The following is a 19,537-nucleotide window of genomic DNA, read 5'->3' on the forward strand; positions in this document are numbered from 1 at the left end:
ACTCTCTATCATTTTAATATATTTTTTCTTATATCTTTTGCTCCGAAGACGTACAGCCCTGATGGCCGATGGCTAATGACTGCATCTATGGACTGTACTATTAAAGTATGGGATTTCCCATCTGGATGGTAAGATTGTTACGGACCAGATCTTTGCACTGGTTTACTTGTAGTATCACTGTAGAAGTCTTCTGCATATGTGTGTGTGTGTGTGTGTGTGTATAAAAAAAAAAAAATATATATATATATATATATATATATATATATATATATATATATATATTTTACAGACCAAAAGTTTGGACACACCTTCTCATTCAAAGAGTTTTCTTTATTTTCAGGACTACGAAAATTCAATAGATTCACACTGAAGGCATCAAAACTATGAATTAACACATGTGGAATTATATACATAACAAACAAGTGTGAAACAACTGAAAATGTCATATTCTAGGTTCTTCAAAGTAGCCACCTTTTGCTTTGATTACTGCTTTGCACACTCTTGGCATTCTCTTGATGAGCTTCAAGAGGTAGTCCCCTGAAATGGTTTTCACTTCACAGGTGTGCCCTGTCAGGTTTATTAAGTGGGATTTCCTGCCTTATAAATGGGGTTGGGACCATCAGTTACGTTGAGGAGAAGTCAGGTGGATACAAAGCTGATAGTCCTACTGAATAGACTGTTAGAATTTGTATTATGGCAAGAAAAAAGCAGCTAAGTAAAGAAAAATGAGTGGCCATCATTACTTTAAGAAATGAAGGTCAGTCAGTCAGCCGAAAAATTGGGAAAACTTTGAAAGTAAGGGCTTTTTGACCATAAAGGAGAGTGATGGGGTGCTGCGCCAGATGACCTGGCCTCCACAGTCACCGGACCTGAACCTAATCGAGATGGTTTGGGGTGAGCTGGACCGCAGAGTGAAGGCAAAAGGGCCAACAAGTGCTAAGCATCTCTGGGAACTCCTTCAAGACTGTTGGAAGACCATTTCAGGGGACTACCTCTTGAAGCTCATCAAGAGAATGCCAAGAGTGTGCAAAGCAGTAATCAAGGCAAAAGGTGGCTACTTTGAAGAACCTAGAATATGAAATACTTTCAGTTGTTTCACACTTGTTTGTTATGTATTTAATTCCACATGTGTTAATTCATAGTTTTGATGCCTTCATAGTCATGAAAATAAAGAAAACTCTTTGAATAAGAAGGTGTGTCCAAACTTTTGGTCTGTACTGTATATCTCAGACTTCTACAAATACTGTATATAGAATGGATTGCAATCACAAGGAGGTTTCATGTCTGTGGAGATAGGGGCCGTCCATGAAGTTTTTGTTTCTCCAGGGAAAGGACATTCACACTGAGGACACTTTATTCCCCTAGTGTTTGTGACATCTCAGTGTGAATGTCCTTTGCAGAATTTGCCTGGACAAACACAAACTTCATGACGGCCCGTAACTCCAGACGTGAAACTTCCTTGTTCCTCTGCCATCTCAGGTTCTACCTGAAATTAAAAATAGTTATAACAATCGTAAATATCTGACATTTTCACAGTTGTATAACAAGATATCAAGCTTTCATATGGTACCTAATTCATTTTTCAATTCCTACTGGAAGGTGGCAAAGCCAAGAACTTCTCCGCGTCCCGTCGTATAATGTGAAGTCTTAGACCCACTAAGTAAATCATATAAAAAATGTTATTAGGTAGTTTATTGGGCAGTTATCGGGAAGGAGCCTTCCTTTGATACATTATTCAATAAAATTGTTATAGACAGGCACTCTGCATTTAGAACCACTCTGAGGCTGTAAATGTATCTATTTATGTTGTGATACTAAAATATTTATTAGGCAATAACAATATGACAGACCTCATAAAATAAAAATATGACGTACACCATGAAAAATAAAAAAATTTAATAAAAAATTCAGTAAATAGCTTAAAATCAATACATTTATGGAGGTGTGTATAGTGGATCTCTATCTCTTGTCAGCTAATATTAAGTGTATATTCACTGCAACTGTATATATTTAAAATCCAGTCAACATAATGTAGTACTCTTCTCAGTATCAATGATCCACATTTATAATTATAGTGTCTGTACTTATGACACTGTACTTAGTTGTAAGATGACATGGGATAATATGTATTTCATATTATGTCCATCGTTTTCTCCTTCTGCCTTTTTACTATGATGATTCTTCCTTAGCGGTATAATCCTAATAGTGGTCAATAGTACGTACTCACTGTTAGTAGCTGGTTATTCACCGACCGTGGCGTCCCCCCATGGTTAGTACCAAGCTTATTTCTATCTCTGCATTCACTGTACTGCAGTTGTGTTGGTGGGATCCTGATGTCTCACGTGGTTCCACGTGTTACAGCGCGCTGCTTTCAAAATGCCCGGACTTTCATAGGACTGTATCTGTAATGTCCATGGAGTGCTCCACAATTTTACGCTCTTTTTCAAAAGGATCAATAGATTCTTTGAAGTGGGTCCTGGATTCTGTAGGTGATATTATTACCAACTCCTTCATCAGTGGCCATCTTTGTCTGCAAATCCTGCCCACTGATATACCCCATATTCCAGTCACCTCTAAGAATTCAGCTTGATTTTCCATTTGCATCATTACAAAAAAAATTATTTCTATTTTTATTTTTCTTAAGGGGTATGTCATATTATTATTATTTTATGAGGTCTGTCATATTGTTATTGCCCAATAAATATTTTAGTATCACAACATAAATAGATACATCTTAATATAGATACATTTACAGCCTCAGTGGTTCTAAATGCAGAGTGCCTGTCTATAACAATTTTATTGAATAATCATTATCATTGGGTGAGTTAAATAGACAGAGCACCTCTGTTCAACGCATGCTAAGTGGTGAGCCGCTAATGCATAATATTCCTTTGATACATGCCCCATGTAAAGGTATCTCAGATCACGCGATGAACAAGCTCGTTCATGATGTATAAGCTTCTCTGATAGTCGCCTGAATGATAGTTTTGTGTCCAGAAACTATCTGTATGGAGTTGAGCAATCATAGATGCTGCATGTAAATGAATCTTTCATCTTTTCCGACGAGCATGCAATTATCAGGAATGAGCCTGCTTTTAAAGGGTCTTTTATACTAGTATAGCCTACAGTGTAGTTATAACTGTATGTGATTTGTCACTTCAACAGTGTTATTATACCAATGTAATTTATTTCATGTTGTAGTTTTGCTGCTATTGTTCCTTTACGTGTGGGCACATTTTTTTTTAAGTGATTATAAAGGGCTATGGATTACTTTGAGTTATGTATCAGTAGTGGATGTACAGTCTTCCTGACATGTTGCAGAAAAGGGCAGTTTTTTTTAGGTATCTGTACATATAACTACATTTTTTTTATATATATTTCCCACAGCCTCATAGACTGTTTTCTGTTGGATTCACCTGCCATGAGTCTCACAATGTCCCCCACTGGAGACTACCTATCAACTGCCCATGTGGATGACCTGGCTATTTACCTGTGGTATGTTATGTTTCCGTACACACTTATACTGTATACAGCTGCAAGACCCGGAGACCCTATTAAAAGGGTTGCCCTTTCTGCCTGTCCCAGAACAATCACACAAGTGTTTCATTTCCTTGCAGACAACTTTCTATGTTGCTGAATGTTGAAGTTTTTAATGGGTTTCATCCATGAGTGATCAGATAGATTTTTAAGCCATTTAGACAATTGTGGCTTCTCATGGGGAATCCCTAATAGCATGTCTAACCATTCCCTCTGCTGACTTTACAGCTGTACTTGCTCTAATACAGTTTTCATGATTTTACAATCCCATTACCACTTGTGTCTACCAATATGTTAAGGTTTGCACAAGTGGCGCATACTGTCAGGTAGCATGATATGGCAGTATTTGGTTATATATATATACACACACAGATTACTGTATACTATATATGTATTATAATCTGTGTGTGTGTATATGTATGTATATATGTGTGTGTGTGTGTGTGTATATATATATATATATATATATATATATATATATATATATATATATATAAAAAAAATTCCAAAGAACGAGGCAGCACTTCCAGATTGACGTGAAAGGGTGAAGACCCCAAACTTTAATTCCCCAGCAACGTTTCGGCCTTCTCAATGAGGCCTTTGTCAAGCTATATTTATACCCACAAATCAGTGCAATCAGATCACATGGTATAATTAGTGAAAACACATGATGTAAAAATGGTGCTCAATCACATGACAATCTTTACAATAGATCAATAGAACATACAAAATATTCCATACCTGTGTACAATTCAATATTTGTGAAAAATCCTTACATCCAATACAAATAAGGTGCATCATAAGTATACATATATCCTCTCCTGTCCACTGCGGCGGATCCAAGAGTCTATTCAATTATGTGCTACAAAAGTGCTGGATGTAAGGATTTTACACAAATATTGAATTGTACACAGATATGGAATCTTTTGTATGTTCTATTGATCTATTGTAAAGATTGTCATGTGATTGAGCACCATTTTTACATCATGTGTTTTCACTAATTATACCATGTCATCTGATTGCACTGATTTGTGGGTATAAATACCCTGCTTTTGCACTGTTGTATAGCTTGACAAAGGCCTCATTGAGAAGGCCGAAACGTTGCTGGGGTATTAAAGTTTGGATCTTCACCCTTTCACGTCAATCTGGAATCTGGAAGTGCTGCCTCGTTCTTTGGAAAATATATACGTTGGAGGATTAGTCTGTCTCCTGGAGGAGTTGCACCCAGTTCACATCATCTGACTGTGCTGCTGCGGTATTTGCAGATATATATATATATATATATAGATATATATATATATATATATATAGATATATAGATATAGATAGATATAGATTTATTTTTTTCTTCTTGTTCCAGGTCAAACAAGTCTTTGTTCTCCTTGATTTCCTTGCGCCCTCTTCCATCAAACTATGAGCCAATTGCGGTGATGCTTCCTGGTGCAGCCGATGAGGTTGAGGGTAAGAAGTGGTTATTTCATTAACACCTCGTAACATGCTTTCCTGTTATGTTTGCTTTTGGGGTTCACTTAATTTGTATTCATTTTAACAGTGGTAAAATTTGTGTATTTGTGACCTTTTGCTTTTCCTTGGATACAGAGGATGTAATTGAGGTTGAAGATGCCAGTGAGGACATGATGGAATATGAATCGCCTGAACAGCTCGGAGAACAGTTGGTGACCCTTTCGCTCTTACCTGAGTCAAGGTGGAAGAACCTCTTAAACCTGGATGTCATCAAGGTAACGTGTCCTCTGCATTTTGCATGAGAAAAAGTAAAGTTTGCAAAAGTGAATTTGAAGCTCTGAAAAGAAATCTTTCATAACTCAATGGATTAATATTAATGCAATTAGAGGCTGTTCATATCATCTTTTTAACCCACTTTTAATATATACTATAGGGAAAAAATATGCAAATGCGTAGTACACTACTCTTTCCTATCCTGTGGGTTCCATCAAAAAAACATATACGTTAAAGTAGACTATTATTATTTTTTAAACAATGGAACTCTGGTGACAGATGCAACTGTATAGCATCTGTTTAATGTATACTTAATGTGTATGTGTTAAATGTAGGACAAAAACGTTAACACAGCCTTAGATCTAAAAAAAAAATAAAGTTTTCTGCTTTTGTGTCAAAAAGAAAGCATTAATGTAAATTATTTTTGCAAAGGCTAAAAAGCTGATGTTTTTAAACATTCACCATACAAATATCTATGTTTCTTTTATCAGAGAAGAAACAAACCTAAAGAACCTCCAAAACTCCCAAAGTCTGCACCTTTCTTCATTCCTACCCTACCTGGACTTGTCCCACGTTTTGGTTCTGAAGCACAGGATGAATCGCCTCAAGTAAGTTTTTTTTTTTTTTTTTTTTTCTTACAGGCTTCTTGCTTATATAGAAACATATTTTGGTTGCTCATGAGCTTATATTGCATGTTCATGTTAGGAAGGTTTGAGGTTTGAAATGGTTGTACAGGATTAGAGGGGCTGATTAACAATACCATTCATATCCTGTGGACGGTATTGGCAATGTTCTTGGAAGACAACAGCCATCATTTCTTTTTCTATAACACCTTTACATCATTAGAAAACAACCATAGTTGTGCTACTAGTTTTTGTGTGAGACGTGTTACTTTTTAAAATTAATTTCATATTTTTATTTACTCGTTTTTAGTCCAAAATCGTGAATCTTGGAGTTCTCGAACAGAAATCTGCTTTCTGTGTCCAGCTTGAAGAATCACTTGAGCATAACAACTGTAAGTTTCAGTAGCTTATACTTTTATATTCTGGTTTTGTGGAAGTTATTTGACCTATAAGTATTTTTGTGTTGTGTGCTATATACAGAAGAGTCAAGCTCTGTATGTATTAATCGTTGTAGATGACGTTCCACTAAAAACTATAAAAGATTTGGGACCTTCCGCCATTGAAACAGAGATACGGAATCTGGCTCCAGAAGGTGGTGGTTCTGTAGAGGTGATGCAGAGTTTCTTAAAGATGATTGGGAGGATGCTGGAAACTAAACTAGATTTTGAGCTAGCCCAGGCATACCTTGCTCTGTTCCTAAAGGTAAGAGGTTTGTCTTCATAATTGCGTATTTGCATTTGATGTGAAATATTTGTACTTTTTCTTTTAGCTGCGTATATTGCTTTACCTATTGTACTGTACTGAACCTGAATTATTGTCCAGGATTCATTCACAGTTACTCCTTAAGCACTTTCTAATTCAGTTACATAACCAAAAGTTTGGCCACTCTGTCCACAAGTCACATTATGCCATCTGTGCAGTTCCCCTCCCCCACCCACTTTGCAGTTGGCCCTTTTTTCCCCCCATAAAATGCTGGCAATTTTGCAACCAATACATTTTTTCGGCCTTAAAGGGACTGTCTCACTTCAGCAAATGGCATTCATCATGTAGACAGTTAATACAAAGCACTTAGTAATGTATTGTGATTGTCCATATTGCCTCCGTCGGTAGGTTGACTCATTTTTCCATACACTGCTTATTTCCATGGTTGTGACCACCCTGCAATCCATCAGCGACGGCCGTGCTTGCACACTGTAGGAAAACCTTTTCCTATAGTGTGAAAACACGACTAGCAGCTGCAGCACAGATAAAAGGTGGATGGGACAGGTGCTGCTGCACATGCGTACCTATGTGAACTCCCACAGTCCCAACCACCAGCGAGGCTGGTGCTTTTTCCTATAGTGTGCAAGCATGGCCTCTGCTGCTGGATTTCAGGGTGGTCATAACCCCTGGAAATGAGCAGTGTAAAATGTGACTGAAAAATGAATCAAGCCAGCAAAGGAAGCAATATGGACAGTCACAATTCATTAGTAAGTGCCTTGTATTAAAGGGAATCTGTCACCTGCTTTTACCATTTTAAGCTGTCACCATCGCCATGTTCACTAAAGTACCTTATTTCCAGCAGTCTTCTTCTTACTTTATTTCGTTTTGTCCTTTTGATAAAAAAGCCTTTTTTATGATATGCTAATGAAGCTCCAAGGTGCCCAGAGGGGCGTTTTTTTTCTCGTGCATGGCATTGGGGGACACAGCACCATGGGTATATGCCCAGCTGCCACTAGGAGGCTGACACTAGAAACAAAAAAAGTGTTGGCTCCTCCCAGGTGGGCTATACCCCTCTGCCAGAGCCGAGAGAGATCATGGTTATTGCTGCGCCTGAAGACGTCGGAAGGTAAGTTGGATCCATTGCAGGGACCCCTTTCCCCCCCCCCTTCCCCCACCTCTTCCATGTGCCTCCGGCACTTCTCCATACTGAGCGGTGCTCCCTCCTGGGGGCCATGTTGGAGCCAGGGCTCCTGCTTCAGGCCCATGCTTTTTTTCTGGCTACGGCCCCTTTAAATCTACTGCGCTCCTAACATGCGGCACGATCTGCAGGCGATAGGGGAGACTTTACCTTCTATTGTAGGGAGTGCTTCTCTTCTAGCATCTCAAGGCATCACTCCGGTTTCCATTGTTACTTTCGATCTTCTGCCTGTTCCATGCGGCGCTCTCTACCCCGCCCTGCTGTGCCTCCGGACGCTGCCGCAATAGCGGGCGTCCCTTTTTTTTTTTTTTTTTTTTGGCAGTAACATCCCAAATCTAGGCCCCGGTCTTTCGGCCGTCTAGGCCCCGGGTCACGTGGGGGCGGAGCTTACTCTCCGCCCTCCTCAGGCTTCCGGGGCCTTTCTTTTGTCTCCCTCCCCTTTGTGGGTGGCGCTCTGGGAGGCGCTTTGTTTCCCCCAATCCTGTTCCAGCGCGGGCTTCTGAAGAGGGGAGTTCTTTCCCTGCCGGCTCCTTCCTTCTCTCTGAGGTGATTCCGGTCGCCATCTTGCTGCAAGCTGCTGTGCTTTCGGCTCCTGCTGTTTGGGACACAGCACCATTGGGTCCGGTAGGCAGCCTTTGCTGGCTGACTTTTTTCCTTATAGGCTCCCCCTGCCATCATGTCTTTCTCTGGTCGGGACCACACTCCCCCTGCCGCCATTTCTACCCATTATGCCTGCTCCCTGTGTAGTAGGAAGTTTCCATGCGGTCTCCTCTGCGCTCAGTGCCTCAACCCCAGGGCCGCCCAGGTCCCACCTGCGGGTCCCTCTGTGTCGGTTCTTCCGGAATGGGCTGCTACCCTGTCCCAAGCCATAGGAAACCTGGCTAACCTATCCCAATCCCTGGCGCAGTCCCTGGACCGTCTGCCTGCACAGATTGCGGCTGCCTCTAGCAGGGACTCCCCTGCTGGGGACGTCCGTTCTCGTTCTGGCACGAGATCCCGCAAGCGACCTCGTACGGTCTCGGCCGGATCCCACTCCTCCTCAGCTACCCCGGACCACTCCCCGATTAGGTCTGAGTCGGGCGAGATCTCCTCTTCAGCCGCTTCCGCCACCCCTGGGGACTCCTCCGCTTCTGATTCTGAATCTGAGCAGTGCTCGGCGATGTCTGCAGCCATACAGGATCTTATCAGAGCCGTCCGGGACGCGCTCTATATACAGGACGACCCTTCCTCCTCCTCCCAGGAGTCTGTGTCCTTCCGCCGTTCTAGACGGTCCACTGTGGTGGTCCCGAATCACGAGGATCTTGATGCACTTCTAACTAAGGAGTGGCGTCACCCTGATCGGCGCCTTCACTTTACTAAGGCCTCTGATGTCCCTTATCCCTTTTCTGAGGAATCCGTCAACCTCTGGACGGTTCCTCCTCAGGTAGACCCTCAGGTTGCTCGCCTTGCGAAAGCTACTACCCTTCCTCTGGCTGACGCGGCTTCCTTGTCGGATCCCGCTGACAAACGGGTCGACTCTTTGGCCAAGTCCGTTTTTGTGGCAGCAGGTGCTGCCATCCGTCCTGCGTTTGCCGCCTCTTGAGTAGCCAAGGCCTGCGCTATCTGGGCAAAACAGGAGGATGGTGGCCTCATTCGAGGCCATTCCCTATTCCCAATTCCACTCCCGGGACCTTCAGCTGTTCATCCTATCCAGGTGGGACAAGTCCCCGGCAGGGCTCGATCTCCAGATCCGTCTCCCTCCCGAGCTTTGCCAGGAACTCTCCTGGTGGCTGGATCCTCGGACGGTGTCCCTGGGCCGGTCCTTCCTTCCCCCCCAGTTGGCGAGTGATCACCACGGATGCCAGCCTCTCGGGTTGGGGAGCGGTCTTCGAGTCCCTCACTGTACAGGGTCTTTGGTCTACTCAGGAGTCCTCCCTGCAGATCAATGTTCTCAAACTCTGAGCGATTTTCCTAGCTCTGTCTCACTGGACCCCACGTCTCCACGGTCTCCCGATCCGGGTTCAGACGGACAACTCCACCGCCGTGGCCTATCTGAACCACCAGGAGCGTGATGGCCCTACAGGAGGCCTCTCGTATCCTGCGGTAGGCGGAGAAGCACGTTCCTGTCCTCTCCGCCGTGCACATCCCCGGGGTCGACAATTGGGCGGCAGACTTCCTCAGTCGTCAGCTCGTCAACCCGGGCGAATGGTCTCTTCACCCAGAAGTGTTCCTACAGCTTTGTCACCGTTGGGGGACTCCGGACGTGGATCTCTTTGCGTCATGCCTCAACTGCAGGCTCCCGTGCTATGTAGCGCGGTCCAGGGACCCTCAGGCTCTCACGGTCGACGCCCTAGTTCTGCCTTGGTCTCAGTTCAGCCTTCTGTATCTTTTTCCCCCCATTCCTCTTCTGCCCTGAGTGCTCAAGCGCCTCAAGGCAGCCCGAGATCCGGCAATCCTGGTGGCTCCGGATTGGCCCCGCAGGGCGTGGTACGCAGATCTGGTGTTTCTGCTCGCCGACGTTCCGTGGCGACTTCCTCTGGGTCACGATCTCCTTTCCCAGGGTCCTCTGTTCCACCCGAATTTACTTCAGCTTCGTTTAACGGCGTGGCTGTTGAGACCGCGGTCCTGAAGTCCTGCGGCCTCTCGGACTCGGTCATCCAGACGATGCTGCACGCTCGTAAGCCCCAGTCAGCCCACATTTACTATCTGAGATAGCTTATTTTGCCTGGTGCGAATCCGGGCGTTTCCGCCTTCTCAGTTTCTCCATCCCTAACATCCTGGCCTTCCTTCAGGCCGGCTTTGAGAAGGGCCTTCGCTTGGCTTCTCTCAGGGGGCAGATTTCCGCCCTCTCGGTCCTCTTCCAACGTCCTGTGGCCTCGCGGGCTCAGGTTAGGACTTTTCTCCAGGGTGTTGCTCGCCGAGCCCCTCCCTTTCGCCTTCCGGTGGAGCCGTGGGACCTGAATCTCGTTCTCAGCGCTCTTCAGTCTTCGAGCCTTTGGCAGAGATCTCTCTGTCGTTTGTCTCGTATAAGGTGGCCTTCCTTGTTGCCGTCCCCTCCATCCGCCGGGTCTCCGAACTTGCGGCGCTTTCTTGCCGTTCGCCTTTCCTGGTGTTCCATCAGGACAAGGTGGTTTTGCGCCCAGTTCCCTCCTTTCTTCCGAAGGTGGTCTCCTCTTTTCATATTAATGAGGAAATTGTCCTTCCTTCCTTCTGCCCTAATCCTTCTCACCCTAGGGAGAAATCTCTCCATTGCTTGGATGTGGTTCGGGCTCTTCGTCTGTATCTTCGCCTCACGGAACCCTTCCGTAGTTCGGACTCTCTTTTTGTGGTCCCTGAGGGCCCTCGTAAGGGGTTGCCTGCTTCCAAGGCCACCATTTCTAGCTGGGTTCGGTCGGCCGTCAAGGAGGCCTATGTTGCGAAGGGCCGTGCTCCCCCTTCCAGGTTGACCGCGCATTCTACTAGGGCAGTTGGGGCTTCCTGGGCGGTGCGTCATCAGGCATCTGCTTCCCAGGTCTGCCGGGCCGCCACCTAGACGTCAGTTCACACTTTCTCTAAGTTCTACCATATTCATTCCCTGGCTTCTGCCGACGCCAGTCTGGGGCGCAAGGTTCTGCAAGCAGCTGTGCTTTAGACTTCGGCATGGCGCTTTTTTCTTCTATCCCTCGGGGACTGCTTTTGGACTTCCCATGGCGCTGTGTCCCCCAATGCCATGCACGAGAAAAATAGATTTTTTGTACTCACCGTAAAATCCTTTTCTCGTAGTAGGCATTGGGGGACACAGATCCCACCATCGAGTTTCTTCTTGTTTGAGGTCCTGGCGTTGTCGGGTTTCCCCAGTTAAAGACTTGTTGGCTCTGTTTTTTTCCTTTTGGTTCTGGTGTGCCGTTCATACTGCTCTTGTACCGATTGATCTCTCTCGGCTCTGGCAGAGGGGTATAGCCCACCTGGGAGGAGCCAACACTTTTTTTGTTTCTAGTGTCAGCCTCCTAGTGGCAGCTGGGCATATACCCATGGTGCTGTGTCCCCAAATGCCTACTACGAGAAAAGGATTTTACGGTGAGTACAAAAAAAAATTGCATGCTGGGTCCACTTAAATTTTTATCATCTTTGGTGCCAAAATGGCCTCCATTATATTCAGGGAATACAGGTACAAACATGCATGCCGAGCCCACTCCACACCTCTCCTGGTGCCAAATGACCATCAACAAATGCAATGAGAGTCCACCCTATACTTCTCCTGGTGCCAAATGGCTTCCAGTGAGTGAGGGAGAGCAGGCCAAGCTATATACTCACACTTATTAAAATCGGACTATGGTGCAGACAGGCTGGTCAGGAGTGCACGACTGAAGTGTCAGCCACACCTGCTTTCCCTGGATATTATGGAGGCCATTTTGGCACCAAAGATGATTAAAAATTAAAGTGTGCCCAGCATGCACATGGAACCTACACTCCCTGAATTGTATGGTAGCAGTCATGGCACATAACAGGTAGAATTTAGTGTTAGGTTCCCGTTTTACAGAGATCGTCTTGATGTGTGGCAGGCGGGCTCAAATAATTTTGTACAAAATGTATTTGCCAAGCATCTCTAATTTATAAGCATAGCACTAGCAATCATAATGCATTTTTGTACTTTATTTGGTTTGCAGAGAGCTGTTGCATTGTAAGTTTTGTTCTGGGGTTATGGTATGGGCAGGTGTATGTTATGGACAACGAACACAGGTGCATTTTATTGAAGGCATTTTGAATGCACAGAGATACCGTGACGAGATCCTGAAGCCCATTGTTGTGCTATTCATCCACGACCATCACCTCATGTTGCAGCATGATAATGCACGACCCCATATTGCAAGGATCTGTACAAAATTCCTGGAAGCTGAAAACATCCCAGTTCTTGCATGGCCAGCATACTCACCGGTCATGTCACCCATTGAGCATGTTTGGGATGCTCTGGATCAGCGTATACGACAGCGTGTTCCAGTTCCTGCCAATATTCTGCAACGTCGCACAGCTATTGGAAGAGGAGTGGACCAACATTCCACAGGCCACAAACAACAACCTGATCAACTATATGCAACGGAGATGTGTAGCACTGCGTGAGGCAAAGGGTGCCCACTCAGTAAGGCAAAACTGTGCACATTTCAGAGTGTCCTTTTATTGTGGGCAGTCTAAGGCACACCTGTGCAATATTCATGCTGTCCAATCAGCACCTTGATATGCCACACCTGTGAGGTGGGATGGATTATCTCGGCAAAGGAGAAGTGCTCACTAACACAGATTTAGACAGATTTGTGAACAATATTTGAGAGTAATGGGTCTTTTGTGTATATAGAAAATGTTTCAGATCTTTGAGTTCAGCTCATGCAAAATGGGAGTGAAAGCGTTGCGTTTATATTTTTGTTCAGTGTACTTTAGCACAATGCTAACCTGTGTCATTAAAGTCTGATGATTGTTGATCTGTGTAAAAGTTCTGTTCCTCCTTCATGTTCTTTTTATCTGTTTTCAGATTCACCTGAGGTTTATCTCCTCACAAGCAACATTATTAGAAGACATTTCCACGTTGTCAGCAAGTCTGGAGGAAACCTGGCTTCACATGCAGACTCTGTTTAACCAGAGCTTGTGTGTGCTAAACTACATGAAAAGTGCTTTATTGTAAAACCATCAGATTGCATGAAAAAGGTTTAGAAATGTTTATCTTTTTTGCTAGTGCAAAGATTTGTGGAACAAACTTTGTGTACAGGAGAAACAACTGCTCATCTTAAGACATTACTTTTTGTGCTGCTTGCAAAGACTCCTAAATCTGTATGCACTTAGCACACTGACCCATTCATTTCTATGGAGTCATGCATACGTCATTGTGTTTTGTGGATCCCTGTGGCCGTTCTACAAAATTATAGAAGGGGCATACAAGAATAGCCCTTTCTATTGAGCGGCGTGAGAAAATGCAGAATGCACACTGAAGGTATCCATATTTTGCAGGCCAGATTACGGACATGGTCGAGTGCAAGCGCCGCTTGAGAATTTCCAGCATGTGGCCGATGTGTGAGAAAATAGACACTTGTGATTGAATGCAAATAAGCCACATTTGTCTACTTCTGGGAACATTTACCGGTTAAGAGCCATATTCAGGAACTTTTACCCTAAGAATGAAATATGGTCTGAAAATACTGCTGTGTCAGCTTGTTAGAAGGGTGCTCTTCAATTGGCAGAAATGGAATAGCAATTTCCAAAGCATTGTGAATTGCTTTAAAGAGGACCTTTCACCGATTATTACACTATGAACGAAGTATACAGACATGTAGAGCGGCACCTGGGGATCTCACTGCACTTACTATTATCCCTGGGCGCCGCTCCGTTCTCCTGCTATGCCCTCCGGTATCTCCGTTCCCTAAGTTATGGTAGGCGGAGTCTGCCCTTGTTCTTCTGTAGCGCTGGCCAATCGCATTGCAGAGCTCACAGCCTGGGAGAAAATAACCTCCCAGGCTGTGAGCTCTGCGCTACGATTGGCTAGAGCAGAACAAGGGCAGACTCCGCCTACCATAACTTAGTGACTGGAATCTCCGCCTACTATAACTTAGTGAGCGGAGATACCGGAGGGCATAGCAGGAGAACGGAGCGGCGCCCAGGGATAATAGTAATTGCAGTGAGATCCCCGGGCGCCGCTCTACATGTCTGTATAGTTAGTTCATAGTGTAATAATCGGTGAAAGGTCCTCTTTAAAAACACAAAAATGTATCTTCTGAATAGCCGTAACTGCGGCTAGATCCATATGGCTGTGACATGAACATACATAGTACAATGTGTATATAGAAATGACTGTATTCGTTTTATTAAGTCCTTTTTATATTGTTCATAGACTTCATGAATCCACCAAACCAGTCCAGTACATTCAATAGTGGTGAAACAAAGATCATTTATATTTTAAATAAAAAAAATAAAAAAAAGTTTTTGACTAATATTTAGTCTGCTTCTTTATATTCTGTGGTCATCATATATGAAATGGCAAGTTTACTTTGAGTATTCAGACTTCATTTGTAGTTGATAAAACATCGGTAAAAATGTTATATGGATATGAAGCTGTATCTGTACTAGACCATGAACACACAACCTGTGCCATGACAGACAGCATAGATATAACTTGGTGTGCAGCAAGAAATCCTAAATGGTGCCAGGATGCTCCCAGGCCATCACCGAAGATGGAAGGAGTGCGAACGCGCCTGCCAGAGCTGCTAGTATGTTGGTCTGGAAGGAGGGAAGCTCTTTTTCCCAGTGCAGAATTCGAGGTGGTGGGGAATTTATTATGGCAGGCATGGCACTTTTTTACAAATTTTGGCACACACCATTTAGGCGTTAAGATTAGCAACTTTTCCCGCTTTTCTAAAAGGTGGACAGGGCTTAGCGGCAGGAGCCTCATCCGCTAGGCAGAATTATGTTAATTTACACTCGGAAAATGTGCATAAATTATAGCTGAAATCTGTGCCAACTCATAAATGGCCTAGACTTCAGTCTATGCTGCATGGACAGGGCACAGATGCAGATGTGTGTCTCTTTACAAATTTGTGAATTTTACTCCAATTAACTGCTCTGCAGTCCTAGCATCTGCCCCCTGGCATGCACCCATTTTTAAGCCTTATAACAGGAGATGATCATCTAGGGGTTGTGATAAATTTCATCGAATCCTATGCAACCCAAGCTGATTGTCAGTTTGATGCAGATCTTATGGCCCGTTTCTAAAACTAAACAAAGGGAGTGCCATGGAGAAATATTTCTAAAGAGAGAGATGTAAAACCTGGAACTGTACCTCCAAAATGAGGGTCATTTTAGGCCTAGTTCAGCCGAGACAACAGTCACTAAGATTTTACTATTGAATTCGCCATTTGTAAAACCCTTAAACAATCATGTATTGCCCGACCTGAAGAAGTCATTGACCTATATACTGTTGCTCATCCTACCGAAAAAAGTGACATCTGGTGTGTGGGAAGAATCCTTTGGGTTTTTTCTGAGGTAAAACTGGCTTGTCAGTAATTCTCTGAAGACTAATACTGACAAATCAGATCACTTTCAGGCTGTGACTGTTTCCTGGGATGGCAGCCGCACTTCTGCCTGTAACAAGGTCACACGTTGGTTTTGGCTTTTGATGTCCCTATAGACCTGCCAGCTTTGCTGCTTTGTTTAATGAAATGGTCTCAAAGTTATGCGAATTTGAATGAATTGTGAGTAGACACCAAATTCCTTATACAATTCGGACCCGATCTCATTTATTCATGGACAAAGCACAGCAGCCCCCTGTCCTAGTAATCACCGAGGAGATGACATTGAAAGTGTCCTTTTCATTCTTCCCGTCCTTGTGTATTTTTTATGTATTTATGTGCTGGGCATTGCTAGTTTTCCCATAGGCTTCTCTATAGGACTTGAAAATACACATAAAAAAATTAATAAAAAACACCCGAAAATGCTTGTAAGAATATGGATGAAGGAAGACTAAATATATGAAATTAGCACATCTGTGTGAAATATTTTTGCACCACAAAATGCACATTTGTCTATTAAAATAATATACAGTGATGGCCGTTTGCAGCGGTCTCCAATGCCCGGCAGGAAACGGAGTCAATCAGTCATTGTCCTGTGTCATCTTATTGCTGTTCTCCACTCTTAGGGGTCGTCCACACACGGCGAACGCGTTGTCTGAGCGTTACAAATCTGCAGCATTTTACATTACCTGCAAAGTGAATGAAATCTTATCCACATGCGGTGGTGAAAGCCCGAAACCTAAACTGACGCTGCAGGTTTTCAGTCCCCAGACGTCCCTTTAGGACTCGTGCACATGAACGTATTTTCTTTCCGTGTCCATACCATGTGTTTTTTTTTTTTTTGTTTTTTTTTAATGGAAGTTGCTCCGTGTGCATTCCGTTTCCGTATGTTTGTTCTGCAAAAAAATAGAACATGTCCTAATAATGTCCGCATTACAGATAAGGATAGTACTGTTCTATTAGGGGCAGGCTGTTCCGTTCCGCAAAATAGGGAATGCTCACGGACGTAATCCGTATTTTTGGCGGACTGCAAAATACATACGGTCGTGTGCATGAGCCCTAAGGCAGAGGGTTGTACCTTTTTAGCTTTCAACCTTTGCTATTTAAGAAGTTGTCTCACTTCAGTGGCATTTATCATGTAGAGAAAGTTAATACAAGCCACTTACTAATGTATTGTTATTATACATTTTGCTTCCTTTGGCTGGATTCATTTTTCCATCACATTATACACTGCTCGTTTCCATGGTTACAGACCACCCTGCAATCCATCAGTGGTGGTTGTGCTTGCACAATATAGGTCAAAGCACTAGCCTATTTGCGCTCCCATGGTCCCGGCTACCAGAGAAGCTGGTGCTTTTTCCTATAGTGTGCAGGCACGACCACCACTGATGGATTGCAGGGAGGTCTCTAACCATGGAAACGAGCAGTGTATAATGTGATGGAAAAATGAATCCAGCCAGCGAAGGAAGCAAAATGGATGATGACAATACATTAGTAAGTGGCTTGTATTAACTTCCTCTACATAATAATTGCCACTTACTGAAGTCGGACAACCCCTTTAACTGCGATCTTAGCAGTGATGGCTCTGCGGAAATCAGCCCATTTTGAACATGTGTTGCAGTGGTGATTTTCGCCTGAATCTCCCACAAGTGAACCCATCATTAGGCCTAACACGCAGCTGATGCAGAAGAATTCATCCCATACATCTGAATGCGGTTGTTTCTGAAGCATGTACATTGGTTTTTGCAAGCCCTAATTGAATGAATGGGACAGACTCAAACTTCTGTAATAGATCTGTTGTGTGTGAAATGAATACACGGTTAGTTAAAAATACGAAAAGCTGCTTCAGACTGTGAACATGGTACACCAGTTATGTCGTACAGCATATTTGTCCAAGTAGGTTCAAAATGTAATTCCCAATGCCAATCTCTTCTGAGCTCCTGATCATTGACAAGGAACCAGTTAACCCAAATTGTTAGAGGAAGTTAATGATGTTTGGCAGAGGCCTTTTCATGTGTTTTACTGAGCTTTGTATTATAAACCATGGATGCGCCTTTTTTAAATGTAGTTTTCTCGTGAATGGCATTGGGGGACACAGCACCATAGGTATATGCTCAGCTACCACTGGGAGGTGACACTAGATAACAGAGATGGCTCCTCCCAGGTAGGCTATACCCTCTCCACAGCCACTAGGCTATTCAGTTTTAGTCTAGTGTCCATAGGAGGCAGACCTGACCTGCTTTTTTCCTGCAGGTCTTGCTGCTATTTTATTTTTTCATCTTAATTTTTTTTCTCTCTTCTGCAGGTGGGTGCTCCATCGTGGGCTGCCACTTTAGTTGCACCCCCTGGGGGCGCATACTTCGGTGCCTCGCCGTTCACCCAGTCCCCATTACTACATCCGCAGTGGCTTGCCGGTATTCCCACGGGTCCCGTGTTGAGTCTGCCGATGGGGTGACCCTGCAGCAAAGGGTAAGTATGACCCCCCCCCCCTCCCATGCCCCTTGAGGGGATCCAGCTAGCAGGTCTTGGTCATATTGACCATCTTCCTCAGGGCTTCTAAGTCGTTGATTCTTTTCTCTACTGGGGGACCCTCACCAGGGTGCACCATGCAGGGGGTCTCAATCCTGGCCTTTAAAACTTACTTTAGCCACGTTTTCTCACTCCGCAGGGGTACTAGTATCGCTACTCCAGGGGGGCTCCCCGCTGGGGCCTGCATAATTTTTTGTGGTGGGGGCTCCCTGCGATGGCTACCGGAGCTCCGGGCCGGCCACACCATTAATTTAGGGCCCGTTTTATATTTTTTTCGGTCTGTTTGGCCCAGCCCCTTCTTGCTTGGTCCAGCCCTCCTTTTCCCTGGCTTCAGACCGTTTTTTTCTTTCTTGGCCTGCTTGGCTCTGCCCCTTCCTGTTTGGTACCGCCCCTTTTTTCTCTCGGGCTTCAGCCCGGCTCCTCCTTTTCCGCTGGAGGGGCTCTCACTCCCGGCAAGTGTGGACTTCTCTAAAGGGGCGGTCTCTCCTGCAGCTTCTGAGGGAAGAAGCTTATCTTGCCTCCTCCATCCCAGTAGCATCTCTGTGACCTTACTGCAGCTGCGGCAGTGCATCTTGGCGCACAGCACCTGGGGTCTGGTAGGATAGTCTCTCATTTTTGACCCCAGACCCCTCATGAAGCCGCTGTGTCAGCCCCTCCTGATTGGTCCACCTCACTTCCCCAAGCCTTGGGGAACCCTGCCAGTTTCTCCCAATCCCTGGTTGAGTCGCTGAACCGCTGTCTGCCCAAGTTGCGGCTACCTCTACCCTCCACAGGGTCTTCTCTGCAAAGGATGGGGCGCGCTTATGCTCAGACATTGGGTTCCGCAAGGGGTATTTCACAGAACATCCTTGCGGATGGCACTCCCTCGGCATCCTCAGGTCATCCCTGGGACAGGCCTGAGGCTGGTGACGGACCCTTACCTGCCACTCCATCAGTTTCCTCTGGGGATACCTCTGCACCGATACCCTCAAAACAGAGCACCAGGCGGTCTTCCACCAGACAATCTCTGAGTGGTCTAAGACAAACTTACACGGAGGAACCTCCCCTAAAGAAAACTGGGTTGGTATCCCCTCTAGTGGATTTTGGATGGCAATCCCCCGGCTTCAGGGGGTACTTGCAGGTAAGTTTGACGTCACTTGTGTTTGGCATGCCAGCACACCTACGTGGGGTCTCCGGTACGTACGCCTTCCCCTAAACAGGGGGGT

The 19,537-nt window shown here is 44.7% G+C and overlaps 1 protein-coding gene across 2 annotated transcripts in view; it reads left to right on the top strand.

Annotated features, from left to right (window-relative positions):
* Positions 1–14,024, top strand: part of WDR36 (WD repeat domain 36) — a 59,049-nt gene extending 45,025 nt beyond the window's left edge. The window contains exons 16-23 of one of the 2 annotated variants that reach the window (XM_040421614.1): positions 49–128; positions 3,388–3,495; positions 4,898–4,998; positions 5,137–5,276; positions 5,766–5,882; positions 6,208–6,289; positions 6,412–6,599; positions 13,280–14,024. In XM_040421614.1, the coding sequence (XP_040277548.1) occupies positions 49–128; positions 3,388–3,495; positions 4,898–4,998; positions 5,137–5,276; positions 5,766–5,882; positions 6,208–6,289; positions 6,412–6,599; positions 13,280–13,429 (966 nt within the window). In that variant the 3' untranslated portion in view covers positions 13,430–14,024. The remainder of the gene's footprint in view (positions 1–48; positions 129–3,387; positions 3,496–4,897; positions 4,999–5,136; positions 5,277–5,765; positions 5,883–6,207; positions 6,290–6,411; positions 6,600–13,279) is intronic. The other variant, XM_040421615.1, reaches the window with a different exon arrangement.
* Positions 14,025–19,537: the final 5,513 nt, after the last annotated feature.

The sequence above is a fragment of the Bufo bufo genome, chromosome 2, assembly GCF_905171765.1.
Source record: "Bufo bufo chromosome 2, aBufBuf1.1, whole genome shotgun sequence".
In the NCBI taxonomy this organism is placed as follows: Eukaryota; Metazoa; Chordata; class Amphibia; order Anura; family Bufonidae; genus Bufo; species Bufo bufo.